The sequence below is a fragment of the Choloepus didactylus genome, chromosome 18 (assembly GCF_015220235.1).
Source record: "Choloepus didactylus isolate mChoDid1 chromosome 18, mChoDid1.pri, whole genome shotgun sequence".
Classification (NCBI taxonomy): Eukaryota; Metazoa; Chordata; class Mammalia; order Pilosa; family Megalonychidae; genus Choloepus; species Choloepus didactylus.
Window position 1 is genome coordinate 69,977,707 of NC_051324.1, and position 17,588 is coordinate 69,995,294.

Here is a 17,588-nt window from a genome sequence, read left to right on the forward strand (position 1 = left end):
ATAATGCTATACCTTTCCCTCTAGATACTGCTTTACCTGTACTTTACACATTTTGAGTTGTACTCTTTTCAAGCGGAAATGTTTTATGATTTCCATTTTGAATTCCTGTTCGATCCATGGATTATTTAGAAAAGTTTTGAGATTTTCAATCAGAAAAAGATTCTTTGGGCTCTTTTTTTAAATTCATGATTTCTGAGACTTTTGGTTTTGGTTTTTAAGTGGTAAAAAGTAACCATTTACATTTATTGTGTTACTGATATTTTTGGATTTGTTTCTGTCATCTTATTTTATGCTTTTTAATAATTGTCATTTTTTTGCTTCATCTTCTTTCCTTCTTTATCTGGGATTTATTAGATTGAACAATTTTTCTTTATTCTTTTTTCTCCCCTCTGCTGGTTTAAAAGTTAAATATTCTATTTCTGATTTTTTAGTAGTTTATCTTAAATTATTTACGTGCCTACATACCTGACTTCACAGTGTAAATCAGTATCTCTACTCACCTCCCAAACTATACAAAGAGCACTTTAGCTGTGTCCATCCCTCTATTTTCATGTTATTCTTTAATGTTTTAGTCATATCTATTTTTAAATCCCTGAAATTAGTAAAAATCATAACATAACACACATCTTTATTTTTTTAGTTTTTAAACATTTTTACTGTGAAATATAACATATATACAGAAAAGTGATAAATTTCAAAATGCAGTTTAACAGGTTAAAGAGCAGATTTCAAAGTATAGTGTGGGTTACAGTTCCACAATTTCAGGCATTTCCTTCTGACTTTTCTAATACACTAGAAACTAAAAAGAAATATCTATATAATGATTCATATTCATAATCATTTGTTAAATCCTAAATTCTCTGTTACAAGTCCTCCCTCTCATTTGATTGTTTTCTCAGTCTTCAGGGATATCTGGCAATGACCATTCTAAATTTTTCATGTTGTAAAGGGGTGTCAAAATTATGGGGTAGGGGAATGCAACTGGTTGATATTATGGGAGAGACTGGTAACTCCAAGTTTCAGGGCTTGTCTGGCATAGGTACAATCTGGAGGTTTTTGGAACATACATTTAATAAGCAAAACTTTTATAGAGGCTTAGATAGAGCCCTGGGTTTTCTTTACAGTTTTGGGGAATACTGTTGGTTGGGGCTTGACATACCATGGCAATTTGCAAAATCTGCCTGAAGCTTGTGTAACAGTAACCTCCAGAATGACCTCTTGACTCTGTTTGAAATCTCTTAGCCACTGAAACCTTATTTTGTTACATTTCTTTTCCCCCTATTGGTTAAGAAGGCATTGTCATTCACACAATGCCAGGGTCAGGCACAAATCTTTATTTTTATAGTTACTGCTTATTTAGAGATACCAATTTTTTTGTTCATGTTTTCTTCTTTCATCTCATACCATCCTCCTGGAATTCGTTTCCTTCTTGTTGAAGTACATTCTTTAGTAATCTTTCCAACAACTGTTAGTGCAAGCTACATTCCCTCAGTCTTCAACTGAGAACATCTTTATTTCACTTACATCCTCGAGTCATAGTTGGGTATAGAGTTCTAAATTTATAGTTTTTTCCCTCAACACTTCGAAGATATTATTCCACTGTCTTCCATCCTCTCTTTTTGCTGATGAGAAGTCTGTTGTTGGTCTAGTTTTTATTCTTTTGTAGGTAATTATGTCTTTTTCCTGTGGAGGCTTGTTAGAGTTTTCTCCTTATAGCAGGTGTACTACATGTTCATCATGACATATCTGGGTGTAAATTTATTTTTAAATGTTTATCCTGCTCAGGACCCCTTCACTGAGGAGTCAGGTCTTTCTTAGATCTGGCAAATTCTCAAAGATACTTTATTTGAACATCACCTCTCCCAGGATCTCCTATTAGATTTTCAATGACTTTTTTTATTTCATTTCTAGAAGTTCTTCCTCTTTACCAAATAATAATAATAATAAGCCAGGCTCCACTCTAAACATCTGTTAATTAATTTAGTCTGTCATGGGGGCAGGTATTATAATAACCCCCATTCCGTGAAATGCAGAGAGGTGAAGTAATTTATGAGGATCACAACTCAAGAGTAGGGAGTGATTTGAACCCAGGTAGTCTGTCTCCAGAGTCTAAGCTCTAAATCCCCGATGCTAAACATCAGCTCACTTTACCTGTTCTTTTTTCATAGCACACTATTCTTTTCTTGTTGCTTCTGTTAGGCACCCAGGGGCTTCACTGGTCTGGGGTCAGTTTTTACATTAATTTCTTGGCTTAGAGAATTCAGGCACCAGGCGGGAGGGGTAAGTTTGGACCCCCCTCCACACCACCCCCATCCCGGCCTCCAGGAAGCAATACCTCCGGCGGCAGGCAGCTCAGGGGCAGCTGAACACCATCTTGCTGGTGGCCCGGCCCCTGCTCTGGAGACGGCGGAGACTGCAGGTGAAGGGCCTTGGGTGGGGCTGTTGCACTGTGAGAGATCAAGGGAGAAGCTGGACAGACAGCCTCGGGTGTCCAAGTTGGCAGAAACTGGCAATGTCCACCCTCCTCACCCAACCATGCAATGCCTGAGTCCTCAGGAGACTGTTGCTCTTTGATGTCTTGCCTTTCCCTCCAGCTGGCCAGGGTAGGCTGGGGCCCCTGGAGATCCTGGCCTTCCTCCATCTCTCCTGTCCCCCCACCCTGGGCCTGGCTCTCCCCTCCCTACCTGGGCCCCATCCTGGGCCCTCCAGCCTTCCCTTGGGCCTCCTGCTCCCCTGTCTTGCTGGATGACTCAAATTTGAGGGCCATAAAGCAGCTCAAAGGTCGGTACCCACATACTGCCCCCCTTTCTGGCCCCACCCTGGCTGGACTTTGCCCCCAGGACCATCCCTTCCCTTCTTCCTGCCCTCTTCCTGGTGCCCTGGCAGACAGGCAGTGACGCCCACAGCGCTGAGGCCGGTGAGGGCTCTGGAGGGCTGGGGCCAGGTAGGGCCAATCACACTGTCAGGCAGCGGGCACCTCGGGGTCTGTGTTTGTTCCTCTGTGTGCCGAGGCCCCCCGGGGCAGGAAAGGGCAGCTGGGCTGCTGAGCTTGGGCTGGGGTGGGGGGTTGCTGCTGGGAGACTCAGTGACCCCCTGTGGGGCATCAGCTCTTCCCGCATCTCCCCCGACAGCTTGGGCACTGGCGTGGCTGGCAGAGCGGCAGGGCCTCGGAGAAAGCGCCAAGCATGGTAGGTGGTCTGGAAGCTGGGGGAGGTTCTGGGCGGGTATGAACCCGTGGAACCCGGCACTGCTCGAAGGGTGAAGGGTGTGGTGCCAGGGGTGTCCCCCAGGGCTTCCGTTGTGCCACCTGAGGGGTGGGCTGGGGTGACCCCACCTCTCCAGTGCTTCTGTGTTGGTTCCCCTCTGAGGGTCCCCAGGACCCTGTTTGTTGGAGGGTCCAGGATCAGCACCCTTGGTCTCTGGAGGGGATGCTTGTCATCCTGGGGGTGAGGCGGGGCATTGGGTCCCCATGCCCCCTCCCTCAATTGCTGAGAGGGGGTCCTCTCTGCCAGGAGCTGGGGCGCTTGGAGATCCCGGCTGAGCTGGCCGTCATGCTGAAGACGGCGGAAGGTGAGTCTTGGCGTCTCTTCTGCTACAACCCCTCCCCTGTCTCTTCCCCAGGCAGTGGGTCTGTCCCCTGGGGTCCCTCTTTCTCTGCGGGCTCCCCTGAGCTCACAGCCCCTCCCCCAGCTCCCTGTGGCTGGGCACTGGCTGCCGATGGGGAGGGGTGGAGTTGGTACCAGAGCGGGTACTGGGCCTGGGTGTTCCTGGCCTGCCTCATGGTGCCCACCCAGGCCGCCAGCTCGCCCTGGCAAAGAGCATTACCGAGTCAATGCCCCCTGAAGTTACTGCCCGGCCCAGCCTGACCCTCCCGCCGGACATCGACCAGTTTCCCTTCTCCAGCTTCGTCTCCATCGGCTTCCAGGTGGGCGCCCCGAACTAAGCTCCTCCCGGCTGTCCCCAGCTGCTCCCGAGTCGGCCCCTGCTAGGCAGGAGCTGTGTCTCTAGGCATGAAAGCTGGATTGCCTGGAAAATATCCACTGATCCTACGTGTCTAACAACACAGTATTGTTTAGATTCACGATGCCACACCTTGTTACACCTGTGGGTTTGCCCTGCCGTTGAAGTCGGTGTCCTTAAAGGATATATAATGACAGAGGAAACCATCCATGCTACAATGTTGGCTAAAAGAACAGGATTCAAAACTGATCTCAGTTTTGTTTAAAACAACTACAAAAACAAAGTGGGGTGGTGGTGGTGGTGGGGAAATGTTTGTATCTTTGCATAGAAATTAAGATCAGAGAGGAAGACCCTACGTGATAACCGTGAGTAGCTCTGTAGCTCGGGGATGGTAAGGGTGGGTTTTATTTCCTCCCTTGTACTTTGCCACGTTTTCTGTTTCCTGCTATTTGGGAGTCAGTGTTCTCGTCAGAAAGAGCAATTTAGGTGCATTGTGGAGATGGTTTTGCCCCCCAGTCCTCCTCCTTCTCCCAGGGTGCATTCTCTGGCAGGTGTCCCCTGGGGGCTGCCCTTAGCACAGACCCCTCTGTGTCCCTGTGTCCCCCTCTTCCCTGCAGGAGCCATCCCTGCCCAGGCCCGGGCAGCCCCTGGCCAAGCCCCTGACCCGGCTGGACGGTGAGAACCCCCAGCACGCCCTGGACATCAACAGAGTGGTGAGTGAGCCCTGGGTGGGGGCTGGCCCTGCTGGGCCGGGTGCTGGCGCCGCGCCCGGGGAGCCCTGACCCCCGCCCTCCCCGTGCTCCATGTTGGTGCCGTACCCGGGGAGCCCTGACCCCAGCCCTCCCTGTGCTCTGTGCCGGCAGATGCTGCGGCTCCTGGGGGACGGGTCCCTGCCATCCTGGCAGGAGAAGACCCTGGGGGCCTACCTGGTGCGGCAGGGCCTGCGCCGGCCGGCACTGCGGGACGAGCTCTTCAGCCAGCTGGTGGCCCAGCTCTGGCACAACCCTGACGAGCAGCAGAGCCAGCGTGGCTGGGCCCTCATGGCCGTCCTGCTCAGCGCCTTCGCCCCACTGCCTGCCTTGCAGAAGCCACTGCTCAAGTAAGGGGCCCGGTGGCGGCTGGGGGCCCAGTGGCTGGGACCAGCAGCCCCCAGCCCCCTCAGCAGCCCCCACAGCAGCCCCGTGCTCCCCGCAGGTTTGTCTCCGACCAGGCCCCCACGGGCATGGCCGCCCTGTGCCAGCACAAGCTGCTGGGGGCCCTGGAGCAGACGCAGCTGGTGCCCGGAGCCGCCCGGTCCCACCCGCCCACCCAGCTCGAGTGGACGGCCGGCTGGCGGCGGGGCCGCATGGCGCTGGACGTCTTCACCTTCAACGGTGAGACTGCCCGGCCCCCTCCTGCCCGCCTGGCAGCACCCCCTTCTCTTGGCCTCCCCGCCATGACCCTGGTCTCCCCTTTTTCCCCACTTTGGGAACCCCCATGGGCCCAGCACCCCCTTCCCACTAGGGTGGACCCCCGCTTTCCCCTCACTCTGGCCCCGGCCCCCGGCCCCTTGCAGAGGAGTGCTACTCAGTGGAGGTGGAGTCGTGGACCACGGGGGAGCAGCTGGCCGCGCGCATCCTGCAGAGCAGGTGGGGACCTGGCGGGGGCAGTGCGGCCAGCGCTGACCGCCGTCCCGTCCTCCTGCATCCTCCTCCCACTCCCCTGCCACGGCCTCCTGCAGGCCCAGGGCCGAGGGCCACTTCCCCCCAGGGTGGGCGACGGGGAGCAGTTGTAAATGAGGGAGGGTGGGAGGCCCCGTCCGGGTTCTAATGAAACAGGGCAGGGAATAGAGGTGCATCCTCCAGCCGGGGTGGGAAGGGCGGGTCGTGTGTCACAGTGAGGGACAGGATCTGGGCTGCTGAGTGAGCTGATTCCACCCTGGGGGGCTCACGGTGCCCAAGGCCTGGGGGGCCTCCAGGGTATCTCAGGGTGGGGGGGGGCCCTTTCTGGATCCCACCCCCTTGGCCATGCCCACTGCCCACCCCGTCCTTCCCCAGCGGGCTGGTCCTCTGCCTCGCTGACCGCACCCCACCCGCTCACCCAGAGGCCTGGAGGTGCCCCCCCGCGGCTGGTCCGTGTCGCTGCTCTCCGGGGACGCCTGGCAGGACTTGGCTGGCTGTGACTTCACCCTGGATCTGATTGGCCAGACTGAGGACCCTGGGGACCCGGCTGGTCCCCACAGTTACCCCATCACCTCCCATAGCTACCCCATCATTCCCCGTGGCCTGTAGGTGCTGCCCAGCACTGCTGGCCCCCTTGCCCCTGCTGTGGTCCTCACAGCTACCCTCTGGCACCCCAAGTTCATAGATGCTGCCACAGGCCCAGCCCTCCCGCCTAACCCACCCTGTGCGGGCAACCCCCAAAGCAGCTTCTAGATCTGCCCTCAGCCTAGGCACCACCCGCAGGTGATGCAGCCCCCTGAGCCATGCCCACCATCTCCGCAGAGCCTCCAAACATGTGCCCCCTGCCCCTGGCGTCCAGGCTCCCTCCCTGCCCCCAGGCCCCCCGCCAGGTCCAGCCCCAACGCTGCCCAGCCGCGGCCACACAGGTAAGGGCCAAGTGGGCACGTGAGGCTCGGCAGAGTGCCCGGGATGGGGGTGCAGGCAGCCCCACGCCCCAAGGGCATGGCACCAACCCTCCGCCTGGCTCTGCAGGGGAGACCCGGATGTCGGGGAGCCTGGACGGCTTCCTGGACCACCTGTTCGAGCCAGTCCTCTCCCCAGGCCTCAGTGTGAGTGCCCTGCAAGTGCAGCCTGTCCCTGCCAGGCCCCCAGCCTCCGCTGTCCCCTCTGATCTCTCCCAGGGCTGTGGCTTTGACCCTGTGACCTGTAACCTTTGTCCTCTCAGGACCTGGAACAAGGCTGGGCCCTAAACGGCCGCATGAAGGGAGGGGGGGCCATCGGGCCCCCACAGCAGGGCGGGTACCCCATGGGTGAGTGCCCTGTCCCCGAGGCCAGCCTAGAGTCGGGGAGTGGGTCCTCCCTGCCCCCCCAGAGTGGCTGGAGCCCCCCGGGCAGTTGTAACCAGGGCCAGTGCCCCACTCACCGCCTGGGGCTGGAGCAGGGGGTGTGGTGGCCCTGGGAGGGGCCAAGCCAGAGGGTCCTGTCCCCTTAGTGTACCCAGGGATGGTGCAGATGCCCATGTACCAGCCGCCCATGATGTCTGCACCTGTGTCCATGATGCCAGCGATGGGGACGGTCCCCAGCATGCCAGGTGAGCCGGCTCGGGCCTGGGAGGAAGGAGGGTCCTGGGGGGACCCAGCGGGAGGCGAGCAGAGGCCTGGGCCACGTGCTCAACGCCCCAGCCCCCTGCCACCCCCAGCCATGATGGTGCAGCCGCAGCCGCCCCTGCTTCCCGGCCCAGACACGAGGCAGCTGGCCGCCCAGCAGCAGAACTTCATCAACCAGCAGGCGCTGATCCTGGTGAGGGGGCAGGGCTGAGAGGCCGCCAGGGAGGGGCCGGGCCTGGGTCTGGCTCCTCACCTGGTACCCCGGCCCCACCCCAGGCCCAGCAGATGACTACCCAGGCCATGGCGCTGTCCCTGGAGCAGCAGACCCAGCAGCGGCAGCGGCAGGTCCAGGCCGCCAGAGCTGTCTCCCCGGCCCCACCCCCAGCCCCACCCCCGGCCATCGCCCCCAAGCCCAAGAAGTCCCCTGCCCCGCAGGAGGAGCCAGAGCAGGATCAGGAACCAGCGGGCGCCGGCTGGAGGGAGAGCAGCCGAGGCCAGGCCAGTGGTGGGGTTTGGGGTGGGAGCAGAACATTCTGGGGCTGCAGGGATGAGAGGCAGGGCTGGGTGAGCAGGAGGAGCAGAGGAGGCTGCTGGGCCCAGGCTGCCCGGGAGCCACAGGGTGACTCTGCCTCCACTTTCCCTTCCGACCAGGAAGAGGCTCAGGATAGGGCCCATCGGCCTAAGAGCTTCCAGCAGAAACGGGACTATTTCCAGAAGATGGGTGAGACCCTGGGGGTGGCAGGCCCTGGCAGAAGCTTGGCCACTGTGCCCAGCCCAGGCAGAGGGGCAGGGGGTGTGCGCTCTGGATCAGCGTGGCCGGGTGGGGGCTGCAGGGCAAATGCATTCAACAGAGGGGGCTGTCCGGGGCACTTGCAGGGCAGCAGCAGGTCAAGGTAAAGACGGTGAAACCTCCGGCCAAGGTCCAGATCGCCCAGAGGGAGGAGCAGGAGCACGAAGAGGAGGAGGAGGAAGAAGAGGAGGAAACGAGAGCAGGTGTGGGCGGATGGGTGAGGGGCCCTGGGCTCCTGCCCTTTAGCCCAGCATCTGATTGCCTTTCCTCTCTCCTCGGCCAGCGCTGTCTCCTCCCTCCCCTCGTCCTCCCCCGACAGCAAAAAAGCTGGTAAAACGAGGTGGGGCCAAAGCTGCAAAAGAGGCTGAGGCTGAGCCGGCCGAGGAGGAGGGCCCCGGGGGCAGTCAAGGGCCAGCCAAGGGCAGGGCGCCCGCAGTGCACAGCTCGAACCCCACGGCGCAGCGGCCAGAGCCCAGCAGGGAAATCCGCAACATCATCCGCATGTACCAGAGCCGCCCGGGCCCCGTGCCCGTGCCCGTGCAGCCGTCCAGGTGGGCCCCCGGGAGGAAGCGGCTGGGGCTGATCGCTCCTCAGGGACCTGTAGCCACGTCTCCCTTCTCCCAGGAGGCCCTCAAAATCTTTCCTGAAGAGAAATGACCCTAAGGACGAGGCTCTGGCCAAGCTGGGGATCCACAGCACCCACTCGCCTCCTTCGGTGAGTGCCCGTCCTGTCCCCTCCAGGCCAGGCCTGCTGGGCCGTGTGAGGCTCTCTGGGGTGTAGCTGGCCTAGGGCCTCCATCCCCCCTGCCCTGGGTCATGTGGCCTTGCCCCCTGGTGGCAGTCTACTTGCTTTCTCTGTGCCTCTCCAGACGCTGTCCCCCAGCCTAGAGAAGGGCCCCCCGCCATCTGTGGCCCCTCAGCCCCAGGCCCCATTCCGGTTCGGGCCCTCCAGCTCCATCAAAGAGAAGCAGGGGCCCCTCCGGGACCTGTTTGGCCAGGCCCCGCCCACTGCTGAGGCACCCCCACCTCCGCCAGCTCCCCCCCTGCCTGTGCCCGGGGACTTCGGAACCTGCTCAGCTGAACCCCGTGGTAAAGAAACCCCCATACCCTGTGGGGTGGGTCACCGTGTAGTTGGGGCAGGACTCCCACAGCCTCCTGGCACCCATGGCCGAGGGTAGCTGTGCGGGCTCCTGGACTTTGGAGCTGATGGCGAGGAGCCCTGGCTCACCCCCGGGGCCGGCCTGGTGCTGCAGGACTGACACACACGGGGTGTTGTCTTCGATGCAGGTTGACACCTCCATGACAACCTTGGTGGCTCTGGCTGACGTGGTCAGGGACGCTTGAGGGCTGAAAATGGAGGCAGGAGTGGGTACACTGGGCAGGAGTGAGGTAGCTGGAGGTTGAGAGTGGGGGGGCCCTTGAGGGTTCTTGGGGACTAAGGGTCTCCTCTCCTTGGGCCTCCCACTCATTTGGGCCCTGGCAGGCCCTGGCCTGATGTTTTTCCTCCCGTTGCCGCCAGGCTTGCCGGTGCCCATGGAGGACCAGGGGCTCCCCACACAGCTGCTTGCGCCCTCGGGCAGCGTGTGCTTCTCCTACACCAGCGCACCCTGGAAGTTGTTTCTGCGCAAGGAGGTGGGCACGGGGGTGGGGGCTGTGAGGAACCCTGGTCTGGAACCCTGCCACCCCCTCTCCCCAAACACAGACCCTGGTTTTCCTGTTTGGGACTGGGAGGGCAGTGGTGGGGTGGACGGTGGGCTCCGGGCAAGGGTGTGACCTGCCTGACTCACCCCCAGGTGTTCTACCCCCGCGAGCACTTCAGCCACCCCTACTGCCTTGGGCTTCTCTGTCAGCAGGTGAGTCTGGGCCCACCTGCCATCTTGCGCTATCTGCAGACAGACCGCACCCCGGGACCCTGGCCAAGTGCCCGGGCCAGCTCAGCACAATTCTGAGGGGCGTGATAGCAGCCAGCACTCAATGGGTGCCAGGCCCCGTGGGGGGCACCTTGGATGCACTCACTCATTCAATCGTCATGGCGTCCTAAGAAGTGGACGCTGTTGTCAGCCCAGGTTTATATAGAGGAGACTCGAAAGTCAAGTGTATATGGTACCCACAGAGCCTGGCACACAGTGGGTGCTTCATAAATGCCAGTTGTCATCCCAGGACTCTGCCTTTGTGCCCTACATTCTACAGTTAGCCTCCCCCTCTCCTCATCCACCAAGGTCTTCTTTCGAGGTTGCTGACAGCCACCACGATTGTGCTCCTTGCACTCGTGGGGTTCAGTGGGGTTTCTGGGCGGGTGAGCTGAAGAGAAGTGGGTCCGACCACTGCGGGGCCGGGCAAGGAGGCGTTCTGGGTGGACGAGGCTCTGGCATCAGAGGCCCTGAAGCCCTCCCTGCTCCACTTGTGCCTGGCGAGCGGCCCAGTATTGCAGGGGCCCCCTACCGGGCCCCCCATCTTCTCCTCCACTTGCATCCGCGGCTGCAACCCGGGTGGACCCCGCCCTCAGGCCTGGTGGTGACCCCCGGCTCTGCCCCCAGATCCTGCGGGACACCTTTGCCGAGTCTTGCATCCGGATCTCCCAGGACGAACGGCGCAAAATGAAGGATCTGCTGGGTATGGGGGGCCGGGGACTCTGGGGTCAGGGAGCTCGCGTGCTGTGGGGGGCCATGCCTGCCCTGAGGGGGCGGGCGGCTGTGGGAGCAGGCCTGGGCTGCACCTGCCCACAGGGGACTTGGAGGTTGGCCTGGACTCCATCGCCACCGCTGAGGACAGTGTCAAGAAGCGCATCGTGGTGGCTGCTCGGGACAACTGGGCCAATTACTTCTCCCGCATCTTCCCCGTCTCGGTCAGTGGGGCTGGACCATGGTGGGGGGGTGGGACCCCAAGCAAGATCTCAGTGTGTGCAGGAGGGGGCCGGCTGCAGCGGGGGTGAGGGTGGGGGGCCCCAGCAGAAGGACAAAGCACCACGCTGCCCCGCACAGCTCCAGGGCTTCTCCCTGGGGCCCGGGTCTGGCCATGACCCACCCGCCTTCCCAAAGGGCGGGAGTGGCAGCGACGTGCAGCTGCTGGGCGTGTCCCACCGGGGGCTGAGACTGCTCAAGGTGACCCAAGCCTCCAGCTTCCACCCCGGCCAGCTCAAGACCCTCTGCTCGTACAGGTGGGCTGGGCCAGAGGCTGGGCTGGAGGCGGGGGTCAGGCGGCGAGGAGGCCCCCTGCTCACCCCCAGCCTGCACGCAGCTTTGCCGAGGTGCTGGGCGTGGAGTGCCGGGGCGGCTCCACCCTGGAGCTCTTGCTGAAGAGTGAACAGCTGGTGTTGCACACGGCCCGGGCCGGTGCCATCAGGGCCACAGTCGAGCTGTTCCTGCGCACACTCAGGAAGGCAAGTGTCCCGTTGGTGCGGCCCGTCTGGGGTGCCCGGGCAGGGCTAGGAGTTTGGGTCACGTCCCTGGCACTCTGGGTTGCTGGGTGGAGGGAGAGGCCATGTTGGGTGAGCAGGTGGAGTGGGCAGAACGGGGAGTCACGGGCAGGCCCCCCGCCCCCTCGCCCACCTGCCTGCCAGGACTCCGGCTATGTCATCGCCCTGCAAAGCTACATCACGGATGACAGCAGCCTTCTCAGCTTCCACCGCGGGGACCTCATCAAGCTCTCGCCCATGGCCGCTCTGCAGCCAGGTATCCTTGGGGGCAAACGGAGGGGCTGGCATGAGGGAGGGTGTGATGGTGGCAGAGGGGGCTTGGGGTGGGGGCCCCAGCCTGGTACCCTCCTTGGATGCCTTCTAGGCTGGCAGTTCGGCTCCACGGGGGGCCGTTCTGGACTCTTCCCTGCTGACATGGTGCAGCCGGCCGCTGCTCCCGACTTTTCCTTCTCGCTGGAGCAGAAGAGTAATCAGCGCAAGAGTGAGCTGCAGCGTGGGGAGCCGGGGCCGGCTCAGTGGGACCGGGCCTCGGAGGTGAGGAAGACTGGAGAGGCCCAGGAGGGGCCTGGCTAGGAGTTGAGGAAGGAAGGGTGGACTGCCCAGAGGCCCCTGGGCTGCCGAGGACCACTGCCGCCCGCCTCCTGCGGCCTGGCAGACGTGCTAGGTGTGATACTGCACCCTCTGCCCTCTCACTGTTTCCCTGCTTTGTCTCCCTAGCAACACTGTAAGCTCCCTGTGGGCAGGGGCTGGGCCATGCCCCATTCTGTGTCCCATGCAGTGTTAGTTCAGTGCCGCCATAGAAGATGCTCAATAAACATCTCTGGACTTTCCTGGCTTCCGGTGTTTGCTCACTGCCACTGCTCTGCCTGCTCCTCTTGGGTCTGGCTGGGGTGGGGCTGGGGCAGGGCCTCTGGGATAACCCAGTGGGCACTTGGGTGGCACCAGTCTCTGTGCTCCCAGCGCCCTGCTGGCCCCTGGAGCCAGGCCCGCAGCGACAACTCAGAGGCCACCAGCCTGCCCTCCTCTGCGGCACACGTCTTCCTGTCCACTGACTCCCACAACTACACCATGCAAGAGTTTGCCCAGCGCTACTTCCGGAAGCCTCAGGCTTTGTGAGTGCCGCAGCCCCCAACCCCCATGCCCACCCAGGCCAGCACTCTCCACCACCCTCCCTGCCAGCCTGGACCTCGGACAATCAGGGCTGTTCTCTCCTCCGCGTCGCAGGCTTGACCAGACAAGGGAAGGTGCTGGGGACGTGGCCACGGCCAACCTGGTACAGTTCACCAAGGTAGGGGGAGGAGTCTCACCCGGGGACCTGCCCATGCCATGCATGGATCCCAGGTCACGGCCCGGCTTCTTTGGCCACAGGCTCCCATCCAGGAATCGCTCATCAGTCTTTGTGATGAGGACACAAACAAGCAGGCTGTGGAAAGCTTCCAGGGTGAGTGACTGCTGCCGTGGGGCCCTGGGCACCCAGGGGCCCTGCTCTCCTTGAGCTGTGCCTGTCTCCACCCCAGTTTGCCAACTCAGGGGAGCCCACTGGGTGGCTCCTGCACTCCAGGGTCCTCGCTCATTTTGACTCCTGCAGTCTGGGGACAGGAAGGCGGCGGATGGGGCCCCACTGACAGTGTGTGTGGCCTCGGATGCCCATGTAATCCGTCCGAGCCTTAGCTTGTTTGTTGACGGAGCGGGTGGCAGCTGCCCCACCGGGCTCACGGTGTCCTGTGAGCCGCGGATGGCAGTTGTGACAGCAGCACAGGCAGGGCATGTGCCCGCCCAGCCCACCAGCTTCTCATCCCGCCTGCAGCTCTGATGCAGTTCATGGGGGACCAGCCTAAGCCCCGGGGCAGGGAGGAGCTGGAGCTGCTCTACCAGCTGCTGAAGGTGAGCGCGCAGGCGCCCTAAGCTGGGGGGGGGGGGGCGGGGCAGAGCCTCATTCTGTCCTCCTGCCCCCGAATGGGGCTCCTTCCCTTGTCCACTACTTGTTCAAATTGTTCAAAAGCATGTGCTGAGCTCCCGCTGCATGCTGGGGGCCTGGTGGTGAGTAAAGCCACCGGGCCCAGCCCTTGCTGAGCGTGCATCCTAGTGGGAGCAGAAGGTCAGGAAGCAAATTATGAAATGTGTCTGGCAGTGACGTGATGAATTATTTTACCTAAGACACAATCACAAAGCAGGAAGAGGGGCTGCTGTTTTACCTACTTCTGGAGGCTTTGTGACGGGACAACGGAGCTGAGATCTGAAGGGCGCGGGAGAGTGCACCGTGGGTGCATCGGGGGCAGGGAGAAGAGCAGGCGGGCGGCCCCGGGTCCTGACCGGAGCTCACCTGGCTCGTTCAAGCCGCAGCCAGGGAAGGGCAACAGGGCCGGAGCTGGGTGGGTGCGGGGTGGGAGGGGGCGGTGGGTCCGGATCGCGTTGTGCCCCGTAGGCCACTGGAGGGACTTGTGACTTGGAGAGAGATGGGAAACCAGTGTGAGGTTTCGAAGAGACATTTGGCTCAGACTTGGCAGGGCTGTCCTGGCTCCTGGATGAGGTTCTAGGGGTTGTGAGGGCTAAAGGAGGTGGGTGCAGCGATCCCAGGAGATGGGGCTGCCTGGCCCAATGGGAAGCATGGAGGGTCTGCTGGGGACGTGCCTGTGGGGTGAGGGAGCGGGTCAGGGAGGCACCAAGCTTTGGCCAGAGCCATGTCTTCCTGGGTCCGGGGTGGTGCTGGGATCCGGTTTGGACCCGCTGAGCTGCAGTCCCAGCCTTCTGGGCCGAGGGGTCTGCATCCAGCCGAGAAGCCTGGGCCGGAGGCAGGGCCCTGGCAGTGTCAGCAGATGGATGGGTAAAAGCAGGGGAGCAGCCGAGACCACTGGGGAGAGGGCGAGACTGGAGGTCCAAGGGCACCCTGGGCTGCCAGGTGGGGAGAGGAGGGGCAGCCTGCGGAGATGACCAGGGCAGACCCGAGAGGCCGGAGCCCCCGGGAGCAAAATGGCCCCCAGCGGAGGACTTATCCCTAAAGTCCCCCAGCTCTGCAACCCCAAGGCCTGTCCCCGCCCTGCCCACCTGCCCTTCCTGTCCCCGCAGCTGAGCCGGGAGGAGAACCTCAGAGATGAGATTTATTGCCAGGCCGTCAAGCAGGTCACGGGGCACCCCCAGCCGTGAGTGTGGGGCAGCCAGCGGGGCGGGCTGGGGGCCTCTCGGGAGCCTGCCCTGGGGGTCTGGCCAGATTGAAGTCTAGGTTGTCCCTGCAGGGAGCACTGTGCTCGGGGCTGGAGCTTCCTCAGCCTCCTCACGGGCTGCTTCCCCCCATCAACCACCCTGATGCCCTACGTGACCAAGTTTCTGCAGGATGCGGGCCGGAGCCAAGGTGCCTGTGGGATAGAAAGTGGGAGGGGGGCTGCTTGGGGAGGGGTGTGGAGACGTGGGTGACCCCTGCCTGGCTCCTTCCTGCAGAGCTGGCCCGGAGCTGCCAGGAGCATCTCCAGCGCACGGTCAAATATGGGGGGGCGCCGGTGTCTGCCCCCGCCGGGTGAAATGCAGGCTTTCCTGGTACTGGGCGGCCACCCCAGGGAGGGGGTCCACAGGAGAGTTGGGGCCTCTGCCCGCCGACTCAGACTGACTCTGCAACCCGCCTTGGCAGAAAGGGCAAGCAGTGCGCCTGCTCCTCGTCCATCTGCCGGGGGGTGTGGACTACAAGACCAACGTGCGGACCTTCACGGTGAGCTCGGGGGGCGAAGGAGCAGCTGCAGGAGGACAGGGAAGACGCCTTGGGCATCGGTTTGGGGGACACCCCGAGCCTCTCCCACTCATCCTGCCCCTGCCCACACACCCAGGTGGCAGCAGAAGTCCTGGAGGAGCTCTGTGGGCAGATGGGTGTCACAGACCCTCAGGAAGTACAGGAATTTGCCCTCTTCCTCATCAAGGGGGAAGGTGAGCCCCACACCAGGGAGGCAGGGGTGACCAGGCTGGGTTGGGGACGCACCCTTACTGCTGGGGTAATGCACATCTCCTGCCCATGGAGGGGTGGTGGTAGGGTGGGCACAGACAGCACAGGTGACGGATGGCATGAGCCAGAATGTGGGTGGACTCTGGGGGGCAGAGGCTACTCGCTGCAGGCAGGGTGTGGCCTGGGCAGCAGTGCAGGTGGCCATGGGGGCTGTGGGCTGGGCTGGTCTGGTGGCAGCACAGAGGGCAGGGCAGGTCGGGCCAGTGCTGCAGACTTTGCCCCCATAGCAGCTGACCTGGCACGGCCCCTGTGGCCCCACGAGTACCTCAACAGCGTGGTGGTGGATCAGGACACGAGCGTGCACAGCCGGCGGCTCAGCTGGGAGACGCCACTGCACTTTGACCACCCTGTCTACACCAGCACCCTCTACAGCCAGGTCAGCCCCACCTGCCCCTGGGCTGCCATGCAGCCAGTGTGGTGCGAGCCTGGGTGACCGCTGGAGGGGCTGGCAGCTGGAGGGGTGGTGGCAGGGATGGGTTGAGCCCCAGGGGCTCTGCTGCCCTCTCACTGCCTGTCCTCAGGTGCTGCGGGACTACCTGCAGGGGAAGCTGCTGGTCAGTGCCCAGGCTGAGGCTCAACTTGCCCAGCTGGCTGCCCTCCAGCACCGCAGCAGGGACACCCAGGAGCCCCCCTCAGAGTGAGTGCCAGCTCAGTCCTGGAACTCGCTGCCCCACTGCTCGCGTCCCCAAGGACCCAGCCCCTAGGGCCTCTCTGCTCCCCGCCAGGTCAAGGCCCCTGACTTGGGCCCTCAATGGCTCTGACTGGTTTGGGCTCTGCCCTTCTATCCCCCACACCCCAAGGCAGGGCCCTCTAACCCCAAGGGGGCACCTGCTCACTCACTCAGCACCTGCATCAGATAATCGGTGGTCATGGACCAAACTGACCCAGGCTGTGTCCTAGGCAAGACCTGCTGGCTTACGTGCCGAAGCCACTGCAGTGGCAGGTGAACGTGGCCGCCATAAAGCGCCTGATGGACCAGGAGCTGAGGCAGCTGCCGCCGCACAGTCCCCAGGAAGTGCAGATCAGCTTCATCAGTGGGTCTGGGGCAAGGGGGCTGCTGGGGCTGAGGCCTGGGAGGGAAGGGGTGAGGATGGTGGGCCTGTGGGCGCTTCTGCATCTGCCCTGGGGGGCCAAGTGGGGCAGGTTCTTGCCAAACCCCAGGATCCCAGTAGCCAGACTCATGCCCTGCCCCTCCCCCCCGCAGAGGCCATGTGCCGGCTGCCCCTCTTCGGCTACACGGTGTATGTGGTCCTGCGCGTGAGTGAGCTGGCCTTGCCTGGACCTGGCCTCCTGGGGCTCAACTGCCAGCACCTCATCCTCATGGACCCCAGCTCCCAGGTGGGCACAGCTCCGGCCCGGTGTTGCCCAGAGCCCCTGGGCCCAACCCTGGGCAGCCTCCCAGCCTTCCCCCAATCCCCACGGTCCACTGTGACCCCTCCCTGAGGGAACCAAGTCCTTCTGCCTCCCCCACCCCCAGAAACTGTGCTGTTCCATCATGCTGAGGGACATGCAGCGGCTACACCTGCTGAGCCCCCTGGAGGAAGACGGGCTGCCTGGCCTGGAGCTCAACTACGGCTCAGCTGACAGCCCCCAGACCATCTGGTTTGAGCTGCCGCAGGTGAGAGACTGGGCCTCTGGCTGCCCTGGGAAGGTGACACCTGGGGCTTAGGATCAGTGGGGGCAGGGCAGAGGTGGGGGCCAGCAGGGGACCCGCACCTAACCTGCCCTCTGCCCTGACAGGCCCAGGAGCTAAAGCACACCATCGCCTTCCTGCTGGACAGCAGCGCCTCGTCCGTTTATTAGCCTGGCCTTGCCCAAGAAGTGGGGCGAGGGGTGGAGACGAGGCCTCCTGGGTGGTCACAGATCATTCTGATTTGACCTTCACCACCTGGCTCTGTTCTGGAACCTGCTGCAGCACAGCCTGGCTAGCCCAGTGGAGACCACGGGGCAGGGGCTGCTGGGGCAGCATTGGCCAGGAAACGGCGGAGCCAGACTCTCTTGGGGTTGGTGCGGGGAGGGGCGGGCTGCCAGAACTCAGCTGGGGCATCTTGTGTGGCCCAGTCTGGGGGAGATGCCCACCCAGCCCCCGGCCCAGGCTCAAAATGAGTATGAACCAGGCCTGGGAGAAGCAGCTGCTGTGGAAATAAATCCCCTGAGAGAAAAGGGA

At 61.5% G+C, this 17,588-nt stretch overlaps 1 protein-coding gene across 1 annotated transcript in view; it reads left to right on the forward strand.

Annotated features, from left to right (window-relative positions):
* Positions 1–17,574, forward strand: part of LOC119514447 (unconventional myosin-XVB-like) — a 22,523-nt gene extending 4,949 nt beyond the window's left edge. Inside the window, 44 exon segments of the mRNA XM_037810208.1 lie at positions 2,326–2,419; positions 3,132–3,188; positions 3,513–3,570; positions 3,795–3,925; positions 4,578–4,673; positions 4,824–5,059; positions 5,155–5,333; positions 5,516–5,588; positions 6,044–6,226; positions 6,444–6,547; positions 6,654–6,730; positions 6,847–6,931; positions 7,114–7,212; positions 7,321–7,421; positions 7,505–7,726; positions 7,880–7,949; positions 8,105–8,221; positions 8,302–8,569; positions 8,643–8,733; positions 8,888–9,107; positions 9,538–9,650; positions 9,812–9,871; positions 10,556–10,631; positions 10,745–10,863; positions 11,057–11,175; positions 11,256–11,397; positions 11,578–11,689; positions 11,798–11,967; positions 12,394–12,545; positions 12,658–12,721; positions 12,802–12,874; positions 13,241–13,317; positions 14,500–14,573; positions 14,667–14,782; positions 14,869–14,915; positions 14,917–14,964; positions 15,056–15,133; positions 15,249–15,345; positions 15,652–15,797; positions 15,943–16,058; positions 16,322–16,455; positions 16,626–16,759; positions 16,899–17,039; positions 17,162–17,574. Of these exon segments, the coding sequence (XP_037666136.1) occupies positions 2,326–2,419; positions 3,132–3,188; positions 3,513–3,570; positions 3,795–3,925; positions 4,578–4,673; positions 4,824–5,059; positions 5,155–5,333; positions 5,516–5,588; positions 6,044–6,226; positions 6,444–6,547; positions 6,654–6,730; positions 6,847–6,931; positions 7,114–7,212; positions 7,321–7,421; positions 7,505–7,726; positions 7,880–7,949; positions 8,105–8,221; positions 8,302–8,569; positions 8,643–8,733; positions 8,888–9,107; positions 9,538–9,650; positions 9,812–9,871; positions 10,556–10,631; positions 10,745–10,863; positions 11,057–11,175; positions 11,256–11,397; positions 11,578–11,689; positions 11,798–11,967; positions 12,394–12,545; positions 12,658–12,721; positions 12,802–12,874; positions 13,241–13,317; positions 14,500–14,573; positions 14,667–14,782; positions 14,869–14,915; positions 14,917–14,964; positions 15,056–15,133; positions 15,249–15,345; positions 15,652–15,797; positions 15,943–16,058; positions 16,322–16,455; positions 16,626–16,759; positions 16,899–17,039; positions 17,162–17,224 (5,032 nt within the window). The 3' untranslated portion in view covers positions 17,225–17,574.
* The last annotated feature ends 14 nt before the right edge of the window (positions 17,575–17,588 follow it).